The 26,753-nt window shown below is 34.4% G+C and overlaps 3 protein-coding genes across 3 annotated transcripts; 2 read left to right on the top strand and 1 right to left on the bottom strand.

Annotated features, from left to right (window-relative positions):
• The first annotated feature begins 6,687 nt into the window (after positions 1–6,687).
• On the top strand, positions 6,688–7,185 carry LOC141673741 (uncharacterized). Its single transcript, XM_074480483.1, has one exon. The coding sequence runs from the start codon at positions 6,688–6,690 to the stop codon at positions 7,183–7,185; it is 498 nt and encodes a 165-aa protein (XP_074336584.1).
• A 3,407-nt stretch (positions 7,186–10,592) lies between these two features.
• LOC141675074 (uncharacterized) lies at positions 10,593–11,632 on the bottom strand. Its single transcript, XM_074481786.1, has one exon. The coding sequence runs from the start codon at positions 11,521–11,523 to the stop codon at positions 10,699–10,701; it is 825 nt and encodes a 274-aa protein (XP_074337887.1). The 5' UTR covers positions 11,524–11,632; the 3' UTR covers positions 10,593–10,698.
• Positions 11,633–15,329: 3,697 nt separating this feature from the next.
• On the top strand, positions 15,330–17,084 carry LOC141672586 (uncharacterized). The gene is made up of 2 exons (XM_074479224.1): positions 15,330–15,455; positions 15,569–17,084. The coding sequence occupies exons 1-2, from the start codon at positions 15,434–15,436 to the stop codon at positions 16,921–16,923; spliced, it is 1,377 nt and encodes a 458-aa protein (XP_074335325.1). The 5' UTR covers positions 15,330–15,433; the 3' UTR covers positions 16,924–17,084.
• Positions 17,085–26,753: the final 9,669 nt, after the last annotated feature.

Consider the following 26,753-nt stretch of genomic DNA (forward strand, 5'->3'; position numbering starts at 1 on the left):
AAGATCCAGACCTTCAAGAAACTAGAAAAATCTGCTCAGGCTAGAGGAGCATCTTGAACTGACTGTGAGCCAAACCTTGTATATCTTGTTTAAATTGAAGCACTTTCAGTTTTATCTACTTATCTTTAAAGATATATATTTAGGATGTTTTGTTATCATCAAGTATCTCTTAATTTATGGCTACAATTCCAGTAGACATAAATTGGGGGAGATTGTTGTGAATATGTTGTGCACTTGATGAGTACCTAAACAAAATATCTAAGTAGATTTTACTTAGTGAAATAATGTAGCACTCGACGGATAAGAATTATAGTCCCGACGGATAACTCATTTTAGTCCCGACGGATGAGTAACTTATTATCTATCGAGTGAGTAGCTTATGTAATAATGAGTTTGTAGCACAGTGTTGTATACACCTTTGTATAGAATCTGTAGTAGTATATAAGTCATGTTGACTTTAACTAGATATGCAGAATAGGTTGATTAACTGTACATAAGCAATGTCTTGTAATTCTGTATAAGTGAAATGAAGTCAAGTGCCAAAATAGCTATCAACGGATGCTTAACAAAGCTTCGACGGATGATCAAATGACTTTCAACGGATGTTTAAAATAGCAGTCGACGGATGATCAAGTAAGTCATCGACGGATGATCTGAAAGTCGACGGATGATAATATCAAGATTCAAACATCAGTTGAACAGTGAAAGCTGACACACAGCCGTCGAGATGGATACAAACACACTGTGGAAGCCCATTAACTGGGTAATAGAGGACGAAAAGCAGCAAAGATCAAGACTGTTAGATTTTATATTTATTCAGTTCTTTTGACTTTGTAATCTTGGTAATATATAAACCAAGAGAGTAGCAAATAGAAAAATAACTAAGAGAGCTAAGAAACAAAAACAGAGAAATCTTTGTAAGCACTATCTTTAGCATTTCCTGTGTTCTTAGTAGTTCTATTTTGTATAAGCAGCTGTGAGCATTTCTGCACACAGAGTTCTCTCGATATATTAAATATATCTCTGGTGGAATTGTTTAAATCCACCAGAAAGTTTTAAAGACTCTTGTTTTTAATTACTCTTATTTTGATTCATTAAAGTTTATATTCCGCATTGTGCTAATCAAAACAAATATATCTATAATCGAGTTGAACATTTTTATCTTAAAGAAAAAGTTCAAGAATTCCATTCAACCCCCCTTCTGTAATTCTTTCTATATTGTTAAGGGACTAACACTTGTGTTATCACAGAAAATAGGAATCCTCTCAACTTGCAAACAATAGTCTAGCAATTGATTTTTCATCCATAATATATGTGCACAACAACTACCAGCAGCAATATATTCAGCTTCAGCTGTAGAAGTAGAAACTGAATTTTGTTTTTTACTGAACCAGGACATAAGCTTGTTTCCTAGAAATTGACAGGTTCTTGTTGTACTTTTTCTATCAATTCTATAATCTGCATAATCTGCATCTGAATAACCAGTTAGATCAAAACCAGAATCTCTAGGGTACCAAATGCCAAGTTTTGGTGTTCCCTTGAGATATCTGAAAATTCTCTTAATAGCTATTAAGTGAGATTCTCTAGGATCAGCCTGAAATCTAGCACATAAACATGTAGCAAACATTATATCTGGCCTACTAGCTGTTAAGTATAGAAGTGAGCCAACCATGCCCCTATAACTTGAAATATCCACAGACTTTTCAGTAGTGTTTAATTCAAGCTTAGTTGCAGTAGCCATGGGAGTTTTTGCAGATGTGTAATCCATTAGATCAAACTTCTTTAAAAGATCAAAAATATATTTAGTTTGACTAATGAATATTCCATCACTAATTTGCTTAACTTGCAAACCAAGAAAGTAAGTTAGTTCTCCCATCATACTCATTTCATACTTACTTTGCATCAATTTGGCAAACTTTTTGCAAAGTTTCTCATCTGTAGAGCCAAAAATAATATCATCTACATAAATTTGAACAAGTATACTAGAGCCATTAACATTTCTAAAGAATAAAGTTTTATCTACAGTACCTCTTGTGAAATGATTTTCCAAAAGGAACTTTGATAAAGTGTCATACCAGGCTCTAGGTGCTTGCTTCAATCCATAAAGTGCTTTCAAAAGATAATAGACATGTTCTGGTAAATTTGGATCTTCAAAACCAGGAGGTTGACTGACATAGACTTCCTCCTCCAAATCTCCATTCAGAAAGACACTTTTGACATCCATTTGATAGACCTTGAAATTGGCATGGGCTGCATAGGCTAAGAAGATTCTGATGGCTTCAATTCTTGCAATAGGAGCAAATGTTTCATCAAAATCTATTCCTTCTTGTTGACAATAGCCCTTAGCAACCAATCTAGCTTTGTTCCTGACTACTATGCCATTTTCATCCATCTTGTTTCTGAATACCCATTTGGTGTCTATTGGATTCTTTCATTTAGGCTTGGGCACCAGCTTCCATACATTATTTCTTTTAAATCGTTTAGCTCCTCCTGCATAGCTAAAATCCAATCAGGATCCAATAAAGCTTCTTCTACCTTCTTTAGTTATTCCTTGGAAAGAAAGCTGTTGTATAGACATTCTTCTTGAGTTGCTCTCCTGGTTTGAACTCTAGAAGAAACATCACCAATTATGAGCTCAAATGGGTGATCTTTTGTCCATTTTCTTTGTTGAGGTAGATTAGCTCTAGATGAAGAGGCCTCATTGTTGTCTTGATGTGTGATTGAGTTTTGATTATTAGAAACTCCCCCTGAGTTTGTGGATCTTTGATTTGAGAAAGGGGAACTTTCTATAGGTGATCTATCCTGACTTCCTGCTCCTTTTGATAACCCGACAGATGGTGAATTTTGAGTACCGACGGATGAAGCTGGTTGTCTCTCGCCGGATAACGCAGATTGCCTCCCGACGGATGAAGCATTATGCCACTCAACAGATGTTGAGTTTTGTGCTTCATTGGTAGTAGATTTTTCTGCATTATCATTTAATACTGTTTCTTGATCACTTTCATCATCACTATCATCACTAACCATCTCCACATTGTCAAATTTGAGACTCTCATGGTAATCTCCATCTTGAAGTCCTTCAATCTTTTTATCATCAAACACAACATGTATTGATTCCACAACAATGTTGGTTCTTAGATTGTAGACTCTATATGCTTCACCAACAGCATATCCAACAAAAATTCCTTCATCTGCTTTAGCATTAAATTTCCCATTTTGATCAGTTTGATTTCTCAGAATATAGCATTTACATCCAAAGACATGAAGAAAATTTAGAGTTGGCTTCTTGTTCTTGAACAATTGATAGGTAGTCATGCATCTTGCTTGATTAACCAGGGAAATATTCTGAGTGTAGCATGCAATATTTACATCTTCAGCCCAAAAATATGTTGGCAGTTTAGATTCTTCAAGCATTGTCCTTGCAGCTTCAATAAGTGATTTGTTCTTCCTTTCCACTACTCCATTCTGTTGTGGAGTTCTTGCTGCTGAAAACTCATGCAGAATCCCATTTTCCTCACAGAATGCTCTCATGACTGAATTCTTGAACTCAGTTCCATTGTCACTCCTGATTCTTCTAACCTTGAAATCAGGATGATTATTGACTTGCCTTATGTGATTGATAATGATTTCACTAGCCTCATCTTTAGACTTTAGGAAATATGACCAAGAGAACTTTGAGAAATCATCTACAATTACTAGGCAAAATCTTTTCCTTGAGATGGACAATACATTGACTGGTCCAAACAAATCCATGTGTAGCAGTTGCAAAGGTTCTTCAATTGTTGAATCAAGTTTCTTCCTGAATGATGCTTTAATCTGCTTCCCTTTTTGAAAGGCATCACACAGTCCATCCTTAGAAAACTCCACTAGAGGAATGCTTCTAACCAGTTCTTTCTTTACTAGCTCATTCATGGTCTTGAAGTTCAAATAGGATAGCTTCTTGTGCCATAACCAACTTTCATCCTGACTTGCTTTACTGAGAAGACAAGTAACAGATTCTGCATTAGATGAGTTGAAATCAGCTAGGTACACATTCCCTTTTCTCATACCAGTGAGAACCACTTTGTTGCTTCTTTTGTTAGTCACAACACAGGCTTCTGAGTTGAAGGTTACTGAGTTGCCTTTATCACAAAGCTGGCTGATACTCAACAAGTTGTGTTTGAGACCATCCACTAAGGCAACTTCCTCAATGATGACATTGTCCTTTGAAATCAAGCCATATCCCACAGTATAACCCTTGCTGTCATCTCCAAAAGTAATAATTGGGCCAGCTCTCTCCTTGAACTCTGTGAGCAGGGTAGAATCACCAGTCATGTGTCTTGAACAACCACTATCCAAGTACCAAATATTCTTTCTATTTCCCTGATTACTTGAAGAGCTTGTTTCTGTTTCATCATACTTGGCCATTAGGGCTAGATTAACATAGCTGACATCTTCATCTTCATCCAGACCATCTGCTGCCCAGTCATTTTCTTGTGTAATGAAAGCCCTTTCCTTTTGTTTGAGCAGCTCAAAGTATTTTTGCTTATAATTCACAGGCTCAAACTTTTTCTTACTGGAATATGACTTCATACACTCACTGGCAAAGTGCCCTGCCAAGCCATATTTGAAACATTTGAATTTTGATTTATCCACCATGTTTCTATTTGGCTTGGCTGCTCCAAAGTTCTTTTTGAACTTAAGCTTGGCAAATCTTCTGGAAAGAAATGCTAAGTATTCATCAATGTCTTCCATGTCATCTTGGCTCAAAAAATCTTCATTTTCTACTGCAAGCCCCTTGCCCTTGCTTTCACAGACCCTTGAAGTTGACTCAACAGCTTCCATCTTCATCTCCTTCTCTTTCTCTAACTCAGCAACTAGTGCAATGGACCCTCATTTCTTCTTTCCTCTCTCCATCCTCTCATCTTGCTATATTTCAAGTTCATAAGTTTTCAGGATGCCATACAGTCTCTCCAAAGTAAACTCCTTATAATCTTGTGAGTTTCTTAATGAGACTGTCATTGGTTTCCATTCCTTTGGAAGAGATCTAAGGAATTTCAGATTGGAGTCTTTTGTCTGATAGACCCTTCCATGCAACTTTAGAGCATTTAGCAGTTTTTGAAACCTACTAAAAATGTCAGTGAGAGACTCACTTTCTTCATTATGAAAATGCTCATATTGCTGAATCAGTAGCTGCATCTTGTTTTCTCTAACTTGCTCAGTGCCATCACAGATGATCTGTATAGTATCCCAAACATCATTGGCAGTTTTGCAGTTGATAATGTTATCAAACATATCACCATCAACTCCATTAAACATGATATTCATGGCCTTTTTATCCTTCATGGCTTGTTCAATATCAGGATCAGACCATTCATGCCTTGGCTTGGGGACAGATGGCTCATTTCCAGTTGCAGCTCTCATTGGAACATGAGGGCCTCTTTCTATGCAGTCCACATAGGCCTCATCTTGAGAAAGCAAATGAAGATGCATCTTTACCTTCCAATGATGGTAATTATCTTTATCCATAAAAGGAATCTTGACTCCAACATCCTTCTTGTTCATCTTGTTGTATTGTTTTGATCTTTAAACTCTTTGTTCTTCAAGAGCTTGTTCTGATACCAATTGTCAGTCCCTTAACAATGTAACGAGAATTACAGAAGGGGGGGGGTTGAATGGAATTCTTGAAACTTTTTTTTGAATAAAAATGTTCTAACTCAAATATATAAATAAGTGTGAATTGATTAGCAGAATGCGGAATAGTTACTTGAAATAAATCAAAACACAAGTAATTAAAAACAAGAGTCTTTAAAAACTTTCTGGTGGATTTGAATTATTCCACCAGAGATATATAATATATATCGAGAGAACTCTGTGTGCAAAAAGCTCACAGCTGCTTACAAAATGATAACAACTAAGAACGAGAGAAATGCTAAGAATACAGCTTACAAATGTTTCTCTCTTGGTTGCTTAGTTTCTTAGTTACTATTCTATTGCTGCTTCTTGGTTTATATATCACCAAGATTACAAAGTAATAAGACAGGATAATAAAACAAAAACTATCAAGTCTAATACAATGCTACTTCATTACTCTATTACAGCATCTTTGAATATCTTCATAATAGCAGGGAAATGGCAATGCTTCTTTGTTCTCAAAAATCCAGTTGAATAGGCTACCACATTCCATTTGCATACACTCGATGCATGTGACTGTGTTGTCACTGTCAACAGATATTTGAATTCTTTATCTGTTGAGTACATGATCATCCGTCGAGTTTATGATCATCCGTTGATGGCTTTGTTGATCATCCGTCGACTGCTTTATTGATCATCCGTTGATAGCTATTTGATCATCCGTCGATGGCTTTGTTAATCATCCGTCGGTAGCTATTTGGCACTTGACTTCATTTCATTTATGCAGAATTACAAGACATCATCTATGTATAATTAATCAACATATTCTACATATCTAGTTAAAGTCAACATGACTTATATGTTACTACAGAATCTATACAAAGGTGTATGCAGAAATGTGCTACAAACTTATTGTTACATAAGCTACTCACTCGATGGATAATAAGTCATCATCCGTCGGGACTGAAATGAGTTATCCGTCGGGACTATAATCCTTATCCGTCGAGTGCTACATTTTCACTAAGTAAAATCTACCAAGATGTTTTGTTCATGAAATTATCAAGTACACAACATATGCACAACACTTCTTTAATTAGGGGTGTCGCTAAAGATGTGTTAGGAAGCACCTCGGGGAAAATCCATGATCAAAAGGAGGCTTGGTGGTGGAATGCGAATGTACAAGAGCGAGTAAAAGATAAACAAGCACGCTTTAAGGAGCTTATGTGCTACAATGAACAAGAGGAATTTGATATAAAGAAAATTATTTATAAGGAAGCAAAACGTCTAGCCAAAAAGGCTGTTGGGGAGGCGAAGGATAAGGCTTATGAAGAAATGTATCTAGGGCTATCTACAAATGAGGGAGCAAATGGAATTTATAAATTAGCAAAGGCTCGAGAAAGGAGACAACGAGATTTGGGATTTGTCAGATTTATTAAGGATGAAGATGCACATGTGTTAGTTAAGGACGAAGATATTAAATGTAGATGGTATCACTATTTTGGAAAGTTATTTAATGAGTCTTGTTTGAGTGGGGCGGCGATGGAGGGAGAAATAATTTGTCAAGCACAATGAGATTCTACTATTCCACCTATAACTGGTGATGAGATTGAGTGGGCTCTAAAGAAGATGGGTAAAGGCAAAGCCATGAGGCCAGACGAAATACCGATAGAGGTATGGTGGTGTTTAGGTAAGGAGGGAGTGCGGTGGTTGGTGCAACTCTTCAATCTTATTTTTCGGACGAGTACGATACCACGGGAATGGAAGCTTAGTATGGTTATTCCGATTTACAAGAATAAGGGTGATGCTCAGAATTTTAGTAATTTTCGTGGTATTAAACTTTTAAGTCATACTATGAAATTATGGGAGAGAGTGATTGAAATGAGGATTAGATGCAGGGTTACAGTGTCAGAAAATCAATTTGATTTCATGCATGGTAGGTCGACGACGGAGGCCATTCATCTTCTTAGGCGTTTAATGGAGAAATATAGGGAACGTAGTAGGGACCTGCACTTGGTGTTTATTGATTTGGAAAAAGCTTATGATAGTGTTCCGCGAAACGTAATCTGGACAAGTTTGGATAGTAAAGGTGTGTCCTGGATATATGTGAGGGAAATTCAAGCAATGTATTCTCAAGTGATGACTTGTGTCAGGACTCTGGTTGGAGATACTCAGTATTTTCCGGTCAAGATAGGACTTCATCAAGGATTAGCATTAAGTCCTTTTTTATTCGCTATAATTATGGATGTGCTCACTAGAGGAATTCAGGATGTTGTTCCATGGTGTATGCTTTTTGCGGATGATATAGTTATTATTAGTGAGACAAAGTCGATGATAAATGAGAAGTTAGAACAATGGAGGGTGACATTGGAGACTTCAGGCTTGCGTGTTAGTCATTCAAAAACTGTATACATGTGGTGTAACTTTAGTAATGATCTAGTCGAAGAGGGAGTTGATGTAAGAATTGGAGGGCATTTATTAGTTCCGAAAGAAAGTTTTAAGTATTTGGGATCTATGATTCATAAAGATGGTAAGATAGATGCAGATGTAACTCATCGTATTCAGTCTGGATGGTTAAAGTGAAGGGCAGCTTCAGGAGTACTGTGTGATAGAAAAATTCCTTTAAGGTTAAATGGAAGATTTTATCGAGTGGCGATTAGACCAGCTTTATTGTATGGGGCGGAATGTTAGGCGATGACGAAAGCTCAAGAACATCGACTCGAGGTAGCGGAATTGAGGATGTTGCGTTGGATTTGTGGTCGTACCTTATTAGATAGATTACCGATTGGTTTTTTCATAAGGCAACTACGAGTTGTTTTTATAATAAAAAAAGTAAGGGAAAGTATGATGCGCTGGTTTGGGCATGTAAGGAGGAGATGTATATCGGCCCCAGTCTGGAGAATTGAAGGTTTGGCGTTACCGGGTGTGAGAAGGAAAGGACGACCGGAAGAACTTGGGATAACCTACTTTCACTAGATTTGCATTTTTTAAGTGAAATGGTATTAAATCGAAGGTCTTGGAGGAGGCGGATTAGAGTAGTTGATTAACTTTTGGGATAGATGGAATTTGTATTTGGAGATCGATTGTATTGTCTCTTTAGCATAAGAAGTATTTGATTTACAGTTCTCCGAGTCATAGTCATAGGAGATGTTGTCATCTTTACTGTCCATGGGTGAAAAAAATCAGGAAGAAAGATATGGATCAACATTTGGTTGAGGGCTGAAGTTACATACAAGAAAACGGTTCTTGCAGTTATCAGCGGTTTTCCTGGCACTGAGAATTTACAAGATACATGTAAGTCCTATATGAATAATGCCATAGGCTAAAGTTTGTCTTGATCTAATTTTAAATTATGCCATCAAATTTAAAAAAATTATTTGGAATTTTTACACTTTTATATATTGTGCACATACACACACATAAGCCGGGGGTCTTTCGGGAAACAGTCTCTTCATAGTTCATTATTAGGAATGAGGGGAAGGCTGCGTATATCTTACCCTCCCTAGACCCTGCGAAAGCGGGATATACTGGGTATGTTTTTTTATTTGTTTATATTTATATCAAAAAGTAAATAAGTCAATTCATTTTGTAAAAAAACAATTCTTATGTAAAAAATTATTTATAAATTTTTATGTGCATGGTACAGGTGTAAAAGTAATTTTTTATATTATTAAATAATGAAAACATTTACTATATATTTGGTTATGAATGTTACAAATTCTATAAATAATAAATTTTGAAAAGAAATATAATAATTATAAAAAAAAATACAACTTAAAATAAAATACAATTTTAATAAAATGAAAAAAAATACTTTGACAATAGATTGCAAAGTATGTTTTTTAAATGTTGTTACAAAAACTGAAAATTTATAAAATATTATTAAAAACTCACTTGAAAAAAGTAGTAAGGTACAAACTGCAACCAACAATTCGAGATCAAACTCAATTACGTGTCACAATCAAATATAAAAATGTAATAACAACTAAATAAACAAGTTTTAAAAATATTTTTTTTTGAAAAATAAATCATTTAAAAATAAATATGTACAAATATCTATTACATGTTATTAAAATATTTAAATATTTAAGAATAAAATCAAGATAATTATGCATAATTGTAAAATACAGTTATATATACTAGTAATGCTTTAAAAGCTGGATTTTTTTAAAAAAATTATTAATATATTATACAAAGGTTGTCATGATGAAATATAAAAATATAATAATAACTAAATATATAAGTACAAAGTACCTAAGAAATATTAAAATTTAAGGAATAAAATTTTTATATTAAAATTTTGTAAAGTAAAATATAATTATTAATTTCAAAATTTTTATAAAAAGTATTTAAAATCATCACGGGTATAAAGCTAGTAGGAACATATGGATGGAGTGATATTTTATCGATTTTTCTATCATGGGCATGAACACATAATAATTATGTCATTTTGATTGGTTCAAAAACTGATACTTTATTGTGAGTTCCATTTCATACTAGAACAGACCTTGTAACTGTTTGGTAAAATTTAAAATCTGTTTTTTTGAAAAGTGCTTTTGGCTTAAAAGTTGCTGTTAGAGAAAACAAGCCAATCTGATTTTTACAACAGCACTTTTTCCAGCAGCACTTTTTTTAACAACACAACAATTTTTAACAGCAATCACAAACAAAGGCTTGCTGTTAGCTGCAAACGAGGGCTATTGAGGTTGATTTATGGCCCTAAGCTGTGTCCACGACAGGCGGATTCATATCGGGGTCAAACTCTTGTTTACGGATTTATGAAATCGACTTTTTAATACTTGTTTGAATGTTTAATGTTGATAATTCAGCTTCACGTCTCTCGCTTCTTATGCTTAAACTGCAGAAATCACCGTACTTAATAACATATTCACAATAAGAAAATCCCAATGCACTTTTTATTTAGCTTCCATATGTAATTAATTATTGCTCGAACTCATATTTAGTTATTCACATACATAGGTTAACGTTATTGTGAAAAAAAACAAAACAAGACAAAATTAAGTGAACTCAAAAGCAGATTTTTGGACATAATCCTCCTAATTTCTAAAGATAATATATTATTAATACTTAAACCTGTTGGAATCTTCTTGTCACGGCTTCTAATCGAATCTGTCTGTGGCACCTTTTGATGAACTCTTCCACCCTTTTATTTAGTTCTTCATTCGACATGCTTGAAAATTCATGATCTTCCGTATTCGCATCAAAATTCTCGGTCTTTGAACGATAAAGAACATTCATCTTCTTCTTCTCATTAAGATCATTTAGAGCAGCAGCTGCATCTCCATCTGACATACTAAGATGTCGGCATGGTAATGCCTCACCTTTTTCTTCATCATGTTTTCTGTCCTTCTGATCAACTTTCGAATCAAGTTGATGAATAATATCTCCTCCTCCAAAATTTGTAATACGTTTGTTTCCTTCATCATTTCTGGCAACAATATCATAGTTTTCCATTTCATATTTTGATGACTTTGTTACCTTGTACACAACAATATCTTTTACTTGTTCATTGGCTTGGTCTGGGTACACACTCTCTACGATTTTCGGGGTCTGTGATTTGAGATGAGAAAGGCTTCTTCTTTGATCATTTTGTAGTTGATATTGGTAGTGATCATGTTTCGGATAATCTTTGTAGAGATCATCTTTGATAGATGAATGGAAAGCACCAAAATCAGCTGCTATGATAAGAATAATAATGTTGGAAACAAGAAACCAGAATTTTGTTGTGCTGAAGATATTGGAATGAGACACCTTAAAGTTTTCAAAAAAACAATATTTGAAAGTGAAGATAATTGTAAATAAGAAGATGACACAAAAGGGTATGGTTTGGGTGTAAGATTTAGGTTTTTTTACCGAGTGTTGTTGTGAATTTAGATGGAGTAGTGCAGGCATTTTTTGAAGAAGCAAGTTTGCATGTAGAGATTTAAGAATGAAATATTTTGAAGGGGATATAGTTATAGGGGATGTTTAAGGAAAAATGATTGCATTTATCTAACTACAGGGGAAGGGTACACAGACCACTACAACAAAACGGGCTATTTACGACGGTTAACTTACGACGGAAAAAAGTGCGCGCCTTTCTTACGACGGAAATTTAAATTCCGTCGTAAATTTTTACGACGACAGAACAAATCCGTCGTAAGTATATTATTTTATTATTAAACTTACGGTCAACCGTGCAATCAGTCAACTATGAAATATAATTTACGACGGAATTTATATTTCGTCGTAAGTTTAAATATTTCTTTATTATTCTATTATTAAATTTATTTACAAAAAAGGATAATTAAAATTTAATTATAATAACGACGTCGTTTAATTATAAATTATGACAGAAATCAAGTCGTCGTTTAATTGAGTATGTGGGCCCTTCTTCCTAACTTGCGACGCAATTTTAACTTGTGACGAAAAAACGAACTTACTACTCGACCAAAAACGACGATTTTTTTCCGTCGTAAATGGCTCAATTACGACGATTTCAGTTCAAAAAAACCGTCATAAATGGCCAAATTTCTTGTAGTGGACATACATATTGCCCTACCTTGAGCTAAATTCTTGGCACTTTAATGATTCCAATTTGTCTTTTTATTTGCATCACTCTATGACTAGGCAACTCCTGCAGGTTTAAACCGCACACCTTCGAATCTATAGTTGTAAGTACATAATAGGTGAAAAAATCCACGTATTTCCATATGCAAAAATGAATGAATGCCACTTAGGTGGATCTTGTTCATGCACAGGTGTAGTGCATTATTAATCTTCATTAACATTTCAACATACAAACACAGTGTCTTGATAATAATAATAATAATAATACACCGAAGTACTATGCTGGAAAAGTAACCCTAAAATCCTTGACTCCGTATGTATACTTAAATTTTAGACAGGGACACTCGAACATATCTTTACATTTAATGTATGATATTAGGTATGTGAAGTTTACTTGTAAGTTGTAACACGTAAAATGCAGGTGGCATCATAATATATAAGTAAATTATGATTTGGAATTATTGACAAGATATATCGTCAAGTTAGATTGGTCATGTAGCTCCAAGGTGTTAAAGCGTGATAATGTACATATTTTAATATTCAAATATCAGTTTTTCATTTATGTGTCAAGCACATAGATCAATTAGAGTTAGAGTTAGGTAACACAATTTAATTTACTCATTTTTATTAATACCATGAATTTCTGTATACATAGAACTGATAAATCATTTGTGTTGTATATTTTTGTTCTGTATATTTTCATATTTCGTGTATTTGAAGTCAAAATATAAAACTAAAATTCAATTTTTTGGGAATTTTCAAATTGAAATTGAAAAATTAAATTTGACCGGATGTGGTTGTATTTAACCGGTCGTATTTAAGCGGTTGTATTTAGCTGCGGTCGTATTTATCGTATTTAATAATAAATACAACCGGTTTACTAAATATGACTCGAGCGAATACAACCGGTCCAAAAACCGGTCGTATTAAGCTAAATACAACCAAAAACGGTCGAATTTAGCTAAATACAACCGTTTTTAAATCGGTTGTATTTAGCCGTTTTTTTGTAGTGTGTGTTGTATATTTTTGTGCCGTATATTTTCGTATTTCATGTATTTGAAGTCAAAATATAAAACTGAAATGTTTAGGGTTCGTATAATTTTGTGTTCGTGTATTTTTATGTCGTGTTGTGTTTTTCGTATAAAATTGAAAAATAAAATAATATTAATTAATAAAATATTTGAATATAAATATAAGATTTTTTGATAATTTTTTTACAAAATAAATGAAATATGTATATTTAGACCACACGTATACAATATTATAAAATGAAGTATTATTTCTAAAAAAATATGCATATATTTATTATAAACATATATATTTTCATTATAAATATTAATATTTAATAAAAATATAAATTTATGTCGTATACTTCGTGTCGTGTATCTAAAAGGCAAATACAAAATCGACCACTAAATCTCGATCGTGTATTTTTGTGTTCGTATATTTTTGTGTCGTGTACTAAAAAGACAAATACAAATACTAAGTTTTTATGTCATTTCATGTGGTATAAGTCGTATTCAAAATTCTCGTAGGCTATTGCGTGAGCCCGTAGGGTTTACCCAGTACGCATCCGAAGGGTAGCGGCTGCGGATTACCTACGAAAAAAAAATCTCGGATCTATATATAAACATAAATTCCACCGATGATAAAATTGTATAAAATTTAATAATTAAAATAATCTAACACGACAAATCCTTGAAATATTTTAGTTACTCCCTTCTTATAACTTGGGAACACAGTGTTGATGTTTCATCATTGTTAAAAAAAATAGGGCATTTGTAGCAAAAATAATTGAACACATATTTATTTTAACGTTCTTTCCTCTATAACATGAGAAAGTTATAATTTTGGCTATTTTCAGCTCAAAAACTCATTTAAACAACTGTGTGAATATTAAGAAATATTAAGAATGCTTTTCTTTTAGAGGAAATAGTCACTCTCTTATCTTTGTTTTGTCAAGAAGAGTCATTATCTTACCAACTTCCAATTCACAAACGCAAAGGTGCTGTTAAAAAAATAAAGAATAGAATCTAACTATTAATAATAATTACTAGGTGTAAAAAATTTTGTACACAATGATATGACAATTGATGTGAGGTATTTTAATTGGTGTTATTGATGAAAATACAGGGGTCAATCCAATTGAAATCTTATGTACAAAATTTTATAGATAATTCTGTACACCAGCATTTTCCTTAATAATTTTTAGCTGGGCACGACTCAAGATCTATTAGCTCTATTTTGTTTTTTCAGTTAGTAGAAAATTATTATGTCTATGATTATAAATTTTAAGAATTTAAAATGGTTATTTTTTTTAAATTTCGCTTGCTATGGACACCTTAAATTGTTTTTTTTTTAAGATAAAACTGTAAATAAGTAGAATGGTTTATACCGGTAATTATTAAATGAACACATTATTACTCTATGTCAAACTTTACAGGGATAAAAATGGGTATGTGATCGTTTTCATTTAAATAATATTTTTATTTTCTTTTAAAAGTACAAAATATGAAGACGGAGGAGTAGTGAATATTGATATTCATGCAAGTTAAATATTTAAGACTGGGCCTGCAACTGAAAATCTGAAATTATTTGCTTTACAAAAATCTGTATTGGGCCAACTTTGAAACACTTACTATTTTTATTTTTATTTGGTCAGTACCAGTTTGAATCTCTCACTATTTAAAACTAGTTTGACCGCCAGCAAATGACAACACAATTTGAGTAGTATGTTGCCAGGCAAAAACTCTAACAATAAGAAATGAAGAAAGCTTCAAGAAAATAGTGTCTGAAAAGCTTCTTGGTATGTCTAAATCAACATAAGAAAAGATATTGATACTACATACTGGGATGTCCCATCTTGTTTCCAAATCTTTTTGTTTGAAAATACTTGATTTTGACTGTTCTGATCTTTGTTTTTTTTCACTTTTTAGTTAATGTTCCTCTTTTCATCACCTTAGACTGATGCTCATTTTTCATGCTAATGTCTACACAATCTTTTCACTCCTCATATATCTTTTCCATGCAGACTTACCTCTGCCAAGTCCTCATGGCCACTACATGATTCCTTTAGACCAAATACATGGACCACTTACATTGTTACATGTATGTGTGTATGTGTGTATCTCTATCCATATCTAATTTAAACTCTTGCACCATCCTTCTGAATCTTCCATATTTGGCAACAATACAGGGGACTCTACAGGCTTTTCATGCAGCCTTACAAGTGACAACTTATTGCTAGCTCATAATGAGATTCCAAAATTTTATATGTATGTGTTTGTATAAACTTGTGCAAACTATACACAATTCAGACTCTTCTTATCTCCTTTCTCTTCAGAGTTAACTCTTATGGCTTCTATTTGCTTCTTTGTTCTCCTTTCAGTGTTTCTTGTGTTTGCAGCTGGTGATGTAATGGAAGAAAAGGAGTTGATAGGTCTTTTTGAGGTTATGAATTCACTTCTTGATGATCCAACTTGGGCAGAAATGCACCCTTTGCCATGCACTGACACTCCATGGCCTGGTGTTCAATGTGAGATTGCAGGTGACTTAAACTCTCTTGTCTTTCATGTCACTAAGATTCACATTGGCCCTGATATTCTCTCCCCACCTTGTTGCAAATCTAATGCTACTTTATCATCAAAATCTCTGTTGAAATTGCCCTACTTAAAAACTCTGTCTTTGTTCAACTGTTTCACTGATTCTCCAGTCTATATTCCTTCAACACTTTTTGGTACATTTTCTACCTTGGAGCTTCTAGCACTAAGATCAAATCCTACCCTCTTAGGTGAGATTCCCTCAAGTCTTGCAAAAGTACCTACCTTAAGGGTACTTTCTTTGTCCCAAAACAATCTTTATGGGAATATACCAAAAGAGATTGGTGGGATGGTCAGTTTAGAGCAACTTGACCTTAGCTACAACAAATTAAGTGGTTCAATTCCTCAAGATTTTGGAGGGTTGAAAAGTTTGACCATTTTGGACCTTAGTTGGAATGGGCTTCAAGGTGGAGTACCATACACATTGGGTCAGCTTCAGCTTCTTGAAAAAATTGATTTCAGCTCAAACAAGCTTCAAGGAAGGATGCCTCAAGATATGGGACATTTGAAAGGGTTGGTACTTTTAGATTTCAGTCATAACTCATTAAGTGGACCAGTCCCTGAGACAATGTCTGGCTTGCAGAAATTAGAGTACTTAATTATTGAAGACAACCCAATTAATTCAGGCTTGCCATTGTTTATTGGAGCACTAAGAAAGCTTAAAGTTTTGAGCTTTTCAGGCTGTGGGTTGACAGGCCCATTACTGCACTCATTGTCTCATTTAGATGGTCTCATTGCATTGTCATTAGACAATAATAACCTCAGTGACACAGTTTCTTCTGAATTAGGGATGCTTCCAAATCTTGATCATCTTAATCTGAGTCATAACTTTTTAACTGGAGAGGTTTCATTCCCAGAGGCCTTCATCAACAGGCTGGGGAAAAGGCTGGATCTTGCAGGTAATCTTGGGCTATGCACAAGACAGAAGTTCAAAAATATCAGTAAAATTAGCCCATCTTTTTTACAAACACCTTCATGTTTGGAAACAAGAAGCCCTGCTGCATTGGATCATTCAAATGATATTAAGAAAGTGAAGCCAATGTGGTACCAAGACAGTAACATAAGTTCTAGCAGCGGCAGGTTTAATCATCAAAGGTTTGAATTTGGTACTTTTCTTGTTTGGTTCTCGATTTTCTTAATCTAAACAAGTTGCTTAGGCACAAATATTAATGTGATATATTTCTTGGAAATGGTTGAGTTAATATTGTCATTAGTCAATTTCTTGTATAGGGAGAAATGTGAAGAAGATATACACTATGTAATGTAACAGAGAAGTTGTAGTGAATGCATGGAGAAAGGCTTTTGCTTTTACTAGTTTTGTCTATTTTTCTAAATTTCAAGATTTCAATTTGTAAAAAAGTTGGGTCTTTAGTCTAAATCAGCAAGTATTGTTGTCTGCTCCAGCCTTTATAGTGAGAGTAAAACACAAGTGTGAGATAGAATATTAAAGTTTTGTTATGACATGAAACAAAATAATGCAATCTCTGCATCACCTGAGAGAGAGAGAGAGAGATTAGATTAGTATTGATTCCTTCTGATGCTGAGCAGGCTAGGCAGTTAAACTATTTAGTAGCCTCTGGTTGCTTCACAGTTCACATGCATAAATTTTTGTTGAATAACAGACACACAGTATATATCAAGTGGACAAGTCCATCTGAATACGTTATACGTGAACCACACGAATATTTATCAACAGATTGGGTTCTATTGTTTGGGCTTTCCTCATGAAGCTGGGTTTGGATTTTCTTTATTGGATCCCAGCTCTAGGGTCAATCTGTAAGACTGTAAAGTACTCAACTACTCTAGTAAGTAGCAAGTACTTTTATTGCCTCACTGTCTATTATTTGTTGTTGACCATGTTGTTACTCATTACTCGTATATCGGATTCAGCAGTCACAGCTCACACGTTACCCCTGGCAATGGCATGGCGGCTTTAGTTGGTGAAATTGGAAAAAATAGTGAATGTACATAAAAAACATGGCGTCTTTTTTTTGAAAGAAAAAAAAAATATTACTTTCCCGCATTTATGAAAAAGAGAATTGCTTAAAATAATACATGGCGCTGTGTGTGTTGATCAATTTTTATTTTTTTTTATCAAAACCTGTGTAATTAATTAAAAAAAATTATCATTTTGAATGTATTTAGGCAATCTCTGTCAACTAATAATGTTAGGCATTTTTTTTATAAAAAAGAAGGTATGGGAGATAGCTCGAGATACAAGTGTCCACTGACATGTCAATTTATAAGTCGCCCAACTTATCGAGTACCATATTTGCGTACACGCACTCCTCACTGTAGCCTTCACATACACATATTTTAAAATGTAAAAAATGTTCATTTTTAATTACTTTATTTTGTTTTATATAACAAATATATATCATTTAATTTTGATATTTTTCAAAAATATTCATATTGCAGAAAGTATTTTTAAAATTACGATCGGTAACATTTATAAACTCGTATGCAAATTGGAATGACCTCCTCTGCAATATTACAATATTATATGTAATTTAGAGCAACCTGTTAGGCACCTTTAGATGAAATATTAACTATATATTTGTAAATAAGTTCAAAAATATGAATATTTACAATAAATTTTCTTTAAATTATAAGTTAAAACGTTAGAAGCTAAATTGAAAAAGATTTGTTTACTCTTAAAAACTCAAAACAACCTTTGAAAAGTAATACTACAAATTTCCAGCTTGAAACCATGATAAGTTGTCTCCAAAATTATTGTATGCATTAAGTTGTGCCCCATTCTTCAAAGGTGTCGGGGGTAGATGGGGCTATCATAGTCCAATCATTCCGCAAAAACAAACAGGCAACAGCTTATAAAATTACCGTCCACTTATAGTTTTTGAAACGAAGTAGTATATATATCTATATCTATTATCATATTTCCCTTGCGAAGATGAAACACAATCCAGCAACAAATTGACATTGAACCTTATCAGCAACTACAAGTTCTGATCCATATCTCATACATAGTCTACACTATAATCACTTCCACTTTGAATTCATCCAATTGTACAGTACAGCTTCATAATTGATATGTGCACTTGCGCGCTTCGGACAATTTTTGTTCGGATTTTTTCCCCAAATTTAATTACGAACCTTACGTCAAATTTGTCATCCCAAAAATTATTGACATACGTTATGCGCTACAGAGGAAATTTCCTTACTCCTGCAACAGTTTCTGATTTTTAGACCTGGGTTGTTGATTTGTTTATGCATGAAGTTTCCTGCATCGCGGGCTTTTGGTAAGTTGCTAGCCAATTTCAAAAACATGTTACCAAAATTTATAGATAACATTTATATTTAATATGATTGGAGTTGTAGAGAATTTTAGTTGACTATATTTAAATCAATCATTATACGGTAGTCAATAAATATAGTCGGCCAATTTAGGCAATGAAATTATAACCAATTTTATTGGAGATACTTTCAATATTTGCCGGGTATAGTCATTGTTGAAGTTGATTTTAAATAGAAATTAGAGAATAATCCAAAATTATTAGTTTATCAAATAGTGAAAAATAAAATATTCTAGTGTTTTACGCTCTAAAATTTGAATTATTAGGAATTATTTGTATGTCAATATAACAAATATTTTACAAATTTAAGAATGTATATTCGAATTTGCTTAAATTCTTAAAATTATTGTGTATTATGTTATAAATTAATTAATGACGAAATTAATAATACTAAAATAAAATTGTGGAACATTGATATGGATACAAAATATATCCTAAAAACATATTAAATTTCACATTAATTACATTTGGAAATCTTATCTAAAACTCAATACACAAATCAGATTGATCAGGGTTGTTACAGCTAAAGACGACCCAAGTCGTCAAGGCCCACGAGGCAAGGTCGTCAAGACCCACACCCAAAAGCACAAGTCGTGAAGGTGTCCAAACATTAGGACGAGGATCCTACAAGTTGAAAACCCCTTACTGGGAAGGGCCGTATAGTGTCAAGAAAACATTAGGAGGGGGATCCTATAAGTTGGAAACCATGAGCGGTGACGAAGTGCCTCGTACTTGGCACGCTTCGAACCTGAATATTTATTATGTTTAGGACATGCAAGACATGTTCCTAGTACTTAGTAGTAAATGGAGGAATAAGGTCGACCAATGTACAAGCATCTAATGAGTGAAAGTCCCGAAAATAAAAGACGATTATGAAATTAAACTACAAATGCATAATATAGGAGATCCTGAAGGATCATAAATCAAGTCACGATGGACAATTAGATTACACACCGAAAATGTTCAAGTCCATGAAAGATCGCAAATAGGTAGCTGCTGAATGAAAGTCACACACAGTAACAAAGCCATGCAAGGCCAGAATATTGACGGACAATCTAGAGTCCAGAATCAGGTGATTGGCCAATAGTGGCAACCTCAGAAACAGCCCAAAGGCCAGGAAAGTCTCGCAGAACCCACATCCGGGTAAAAGTTATGAACAAAGCCAATGGACATGTTAACATAGCGCATCTCATCATCATGGGTATCCATCAGCTTGAGAAAGTCTTATGAATGTTGATAAACGCCAAGAGAGCTCTGGAATCCCAATCTTGAAACTTTCTCTCAAGTTTCTTCATCATTGCCTCCAAGGCCATATGCTCACTCCTCAATCTCGTACTTTTAGTGAAAGAAGTTGTAAAATAGGCGTTGGCCTAATAAGAAAAAGATATTAGAAAACTAACTTCACGAAATGTATTTATCGACTAAAATCTACATTACAGACTCCAACCGACCAAAGAAGGCCGATACGCCTCCAAATAAGGCCTTTGATCGACGGGACATCCCTCAGAAAGGACTCTTGCCGACCGGCCTCTAAGGGAAGCCTTAAGCCAACCAGGCTCCTCCTTTAACAATAAATTTGAAGTATTGAAAGCTCTAAAAAGAAGATATGTACCTGTTGGCTATCCGTTGATGGAGTAGCTTTACTTAGATATAAGTTTAGTATTGTAGCACATTTCAGTCTCTGTATTTAAGTTATAATTTGACTACTAGTGGATATGCAAATAAGAGGGTTAATTGTAAATATTTCATGCCTTGTAATTTTGTATAAATGAAGTAGTATCAACTGATAGATTAAAGGCCTTCAACGGATGAGAAACAAAGCTTCAACGAATGTCTCTAAAGCTTCAACGGATAACATCCATCAACGGATAAAATTTCAACTGTTAAAGCATCAACTGGTAAAGCCATCAACGGATAAAAACTTCAACGGATGCTCAGTTCCATAGCAGTTGATAGTGATAATTCATAAGCTGACAGAGGCACATGGGTTGACAGATACAATTGGAATGTGGTAGCCTCTTGGAGGAATCAAGAAAAAGCAGTATTTCCATTCTGGTGCAAACAAGGAAGTATTCAAAGATTCACAGATTATCTTAGATTGCATTGGATAGAGAAATGAAGAAGAAACATGTGAAAAACTATTTTAAAATTGTATTTTATATTTGTCTTGTAAACTTGGTGATATATAAACCAAGTTGCAGCTAGTAATTAGGTGTGAATTTTCCAGAGCTGTTTAGAAAAATATAGAGAGAAAATCATCTAGTTTGTACTAGGAAGCAGTTGTGAACAATTCTTTGTATCACAGATTTTTTTGAAATACACATCTCTGGTGGAACAGCAAATCCTCCAGAAAAGTTTTTAAAGCCCTTGTGTTCTTTACATTTGTATCTTGAATATACATCTGTCTGCACCTTCTCAAAGCAATTTACACACATCTGTTCATCATACACTTAGCTTTTGAAACTGTTCAAAACTTGAAAAAGTTTTGAAAAAGTTTTGAGATTTACATTCAACCCCCATTCTGTAAATCTCATTGTTAGTTTCTTGGGAATAACAATTGGTATCAGAGCAAGATCTTGACATACAAAGAGTTTAAAGATCTATTCTACTAACATCATGAGTAAGAAGGATATTGGAGTGAAGATTCCAATCCTGGAAAGAGATAATTATCATCACTGGAAAGTGAAGATGCATCTACATCTCCTCTCTCAAGATGAAAGCTACATAAACTGCATTGAGAATGGTCCTCACATCCCTCACAAAGTGGTCACAGCTGCCACTGCCACAGTTATTGTTGGACAGTCTATTCCCAAGCCAAAAGCAGAGTGGACTGATGAAGATATTGAAGAGGTTCACAAGGACAAGAAGGCCATAAACATTCTGTTTAATGGCCTAGAAAAAGATGTGTTTGATAATGTCATTAACAACCAAACTGCTAAGGAAATTTGGGATACTTGTTAGGTCCCAATGTGTTTGTAGAAGGGGGGGTTGAATACAAACAGTACCGAATAATCGAATTAAATGCGGAATAAAAAATGTGAAACAAAATTCAAGTTAAATAAGAATATTATTAAACTTGAAAGGTGTTACAACAACTGTATCGATTACAAGGAATTAATCTCAAATTAATTATCACAAATTTAGAATAAATTCGACATGAACTTTTTCTATTTTTGCAATAATTAGAATCAAATGCTAAACGCGATTTGAGATTAAGTTCTAGGGATTTTAATCCGCTAGATTGTTACACAAGAGCAAGATAAAGATTTCTAGTGGATTGGATTTAACTTTACAATCTAGAAATTTAATCTTGAAGTATGCAGATGAAAAGATGAAATATTTCTTCTTGTTTTTTTTCTTTTCTGCTTTTTTCTTGACTTCTGTGTTCTGGATTGTTGAGTTGCTGCTTCTCTGCTTCTTTTTAATCAACAGCCGAATAGAATTGAATTGGCATGACAATCCTATAGCTGGCAAGACTTTCGGTAGGACAATGGATTGAACTAGCAAGACAATCTGAATGAACTAGCATGACAATCAGAATGAACTAGCAAGACAATCATCCTCCTAGTGTAACTTTCGGTGAGACTATTGAAAATGGCCTAGCATGACAATCGGTATGACAATCCTGATTGTCATGCTAGTTCATTTTCAATTGTCTTGCTGATTTAATGCAGATTTTAATCCAATTTAAATTCTGAAAATTCCTAAAATTAATTCAGAATTAATTAATCAATTAATTCAATTAATAAATAAATTATTCTTCGCAGATATAATTTATTTTCTTAATTAAATTAGATGACTTAATTAATTAATAGAGAATTAATTCTAGTCTTCAACAGCACCCATCCTTCTGCAGATCTTCTGAAAATCACTGAAAATTATGAATCAATTCCACCACTTCAATGTTGACACTCGATGTACTATCTGGTTCATGAGTGACTAACTTCCGTGACGTTTCTTCATATTGACTTTGACACTTTAATTTTCTTCAGATTAAATCCTTGTAATTAATTGATACCCTGGCGAGATCTCTGTCACTTGATTAAATCCACGATCTTGATTTATATCACTGAGGCATGATCAACTTCTTGAACTTCTTCCAGTGAATTAACTCCTCAAGTCTGTAGATGAACCTTGTTTCTGAATCCTTTGACAGATATTACTTTGCGAGATCTCTCTGACGGTCGATCCACTATTTACTTATTATATTCTTATTTGAGTTGAGTTGAATCCTCGAATATACAAATAGGCTATGACATATGACTTACAATCTCCCCCTATTTGTTTGTTAGACAATAACACACAAATACCTAGAGGATAACTCAACTAACAAATAAGAAAAAGATATAAACATACATGCAAAGTAAATAGCAGAAAAGTTCTGGATGAGATTTAACATTTTCCAGATTCCAAGTAGATGTTCCTCTAGACTGAACATATCTTCAAGTAGTTCCATCTTCATTTGTACAACCACATTTCCTGTTGAGAAGCCCATATCTCTTGCTTCTCCCCCTATGAGAATCAACTGATTAAAGAAGATCACCTTCATTTTACCACCTCTCCCGTACAATAGGATCCGCAGATACAAACCAATGGTACTCCCCTACCAGCTTCTTCCCTTACTAGGAAATCACCTTGTGTTTACCACCTCTCCCGTACAATAGGATCCGTAGTTAGAAACAACAATGGTGTGGTGTAGTGTACATTTTTAGGATCTTTTTCTTCCTCCCTGCTATTTCTCCCCCTTAGTTGAGGAATCCTCCAAACTATTACTTAAGCTTTTATCTCCCCCTTAAAGAAGGAATGTATGCCGTCGTCTGAAGGAGTTCTCATATTTCACTTGGTTGGAAAAGAAATAACAAGTAGTTTCTCTTTCTTCCTCACTGTGAGTGTGTGATTATGTTTTAGTGTACCTCACATGTGTTTCACTCTTCTCTCCACTCCTGTTTACACTCATTCTCACAAGTGTATCACTCCTCTCATAGCTCCAAAAATCAGCTATACCTGCAAGGAAAATCACCTTAGCCATCCTTAAAGGAGGTCACAGGTGGTGCAATGGGAGTTCACAAATCCCCATCCTTGTTAAACTCGTCAGATGAATCTGAGTCATAATCTACAAGTTGCTAGTTTCCCTTTTAGGGTTCCAGATTTGAATTCTGGAAAGGTAAACAATGATCCAACGAATTTAGCATAAAGATCAAAGTTCCCTTCTAATGTCTGTGAAGACATTTCCTTGTGACTCATCAGGTAATATCTGAATCATTGTCAACAAGTTGCCGATCTGCACCTATGTCAGATCCACTATCCGCAGATGCATCCAGGGGATTTAAGCCTGGGGATGTAGACACTGACCACTGACATATGGCTTTTGGATCAGTATCCTCTCCTAACACCTGTAAAGGCAATTGGTCCACTAACGAACCTTGAACAATCGAATCTGACCTTAAAATGGTCGAAACTCTTGTTTCCGTCAACTCATCCTTTGTGTGTGTAACCTCTCCTTGTGCATCAAGAATTGATTATGTTTGAAGTGGTGACACTACATCGGATACCTTGGCCGACAGGCAAAATTCAATAGACGCACCCTGTTGAGAGAATGAATCTAGTAACTGTTTTTGTGCCTTTTCAGCCATTACATCTTTTTGAGAAGATGTATGGGGGCTAGCAGTTGTCTCGGTTTAAATACTACTCATCTATGTAGGAGACAGAGCTACTGGGTTGACTACAGAACCTTCCTTATGTGGTGCACTAGGCACTATCTCCCTCACGCTCATTCATACTACTTTTAGTGGTAAAAGAGTGTTGGTTGGTTCTGTTTTTGTGTTTGTCTTTACAGTCCGGGATAGACGTTGTGGGTTTTCAACCTCATGACTGTCAATGAAAGAAAGTCATTGGAGACTGAACCTGTATCATAGAACATATGGTAATAGAGAGAAAATGATTTACAATAGTGATTTCAAAAGATTTTACATGAAATAAGAAATCACTAATGTAGAAAGAAGTTTAATTTTTGTTTTTCAAAATGAATGAGTTTTTGATAAAACATTGATCACTTAGGGTAAAGTCTAAGTAATTCTCATTCATGTCAAAAGCTTACAAATATCTGCAACATAATGTTAACAACATATCATTGACCGATACTTGTCAAGTACTTTAGATACTAATTATTATGTTGCATTAACAATATATCACTGTACATATAAAACAATATGATTGTGCCTAGTGATAAGATAGTTATAAATATGACGACTCTACTTATTCATATAAAACTGTAACTGCAGTTAGAGTGCCATACCATGTCCTTGACGATTGCTTGAGCAGTATACTAGTTCATACCAACCTGAAGTGAGATTGTGAAGAAGAGATTGCATAGTCCAATAGATCTGCAGCTGCAAAGTCCATGAACTGTGGTGCACTGACTTCCTCTTTTAACTCACCAACCAGGAGTACACTTGTACACATCTTACTAGAGTACAATTCCAAGTGTAATGTGCAGCAAGTGCCTGATATGTCGTAATATTCTCAAGTCTCGTCACTGGTGCTATATGTTAGATACTGCTTCCTGATAATAACCTAGCACAATATACAAAATTTCAATGATAACATTCCCAGCTTGCAAACAGCCATATCCCTCAGATAAACCTTTGCTGTTATCTCCAAAGGTAATCAGGGGGCCAGCTTTCTCAATCCACATTTGATAGCAGGGCTCTATCTCCGGTCATAAGTCTTGATGATCCACTTGTCAAGAATCCACACTACCGGTTACACCTGTATACTGCCCTGCACTTCAAATGGATTAGACCTTCTTCGGAACCCAAACTTGGTTGGGCCCGGCATACTTGTAGAACTGTCCTTTGTCAGACAAAACAACATTTTTAATTTTAATTGTCTCAACTTTCTCAATGACTGAACATTTGACCTTGTAAACAGCCTTAACAAATTTCTGTTTAAGCTTAGGCACAAATGTCTCCTTTCTAGCCTTAGAAGGACTAGCAGTCTTAGACCTATCATGCTTCTTGTAATTCACATGCTGACGAGGAGTAGTCTTATCATTAGACACATGCTTACCATTAAAATAAGCATACATCATATTAAAAGCACAAGACATACAATTAGCAACACCACATGCTTTATGAGAGTGATTAACAGCAGGCAATTTATGCATGGTAGACATGGCATTATTGTTATCCAACTCATGTGTGTCTGAGTTAGTCTCAGTTGCTTTCACAACTTTGACTGGAACTTTCGACTCACTTGACTTGGAAACAATCTTCTCATAAGCATGATCCTCAGCACGTATTTCTTCTTGAATAACAGAAGAGGTCGCATTAAATGGTTCAACAATTGATGCTTTATAGAGGGGTTCATCAACACCCTTAAGCACATGTGGTACTTCCCTCCCTTTAGCACAGACATGAGGAGGGGAGTTTATGCTTAATTCTCCAATAGCAGCATTGTAATCATATCCTATTCCAGATGTTTGATTAACAGCTTGCTTACTATAGAACTCTTTAGCCTTCGAACAAGAATTGAAGTAGGCTCTAACCTTAGTCTCAAGACCGGTGATCTTGTCTTTGAGAATAGTTTCGAGTTTTCTATAACAGTCAACTCTATTCTCTAGAAAAGATACCTGTTCTTTTAATTTGTCTTGATTAATATG

Source organism: Apium graveolens, chromosome 7, assembly GCF_009905375.1.
Source record: "Apium graveolens cultivar Ventura chromosome 7, ASM990537v1, whole genome shotgun sequence".
Lineage (NCBI taxonomy): Eukaryota > Viridiplantae > Streptophyta > Magnoliopsida > Apiales > Apiaceae > Apium > Apium graveolens.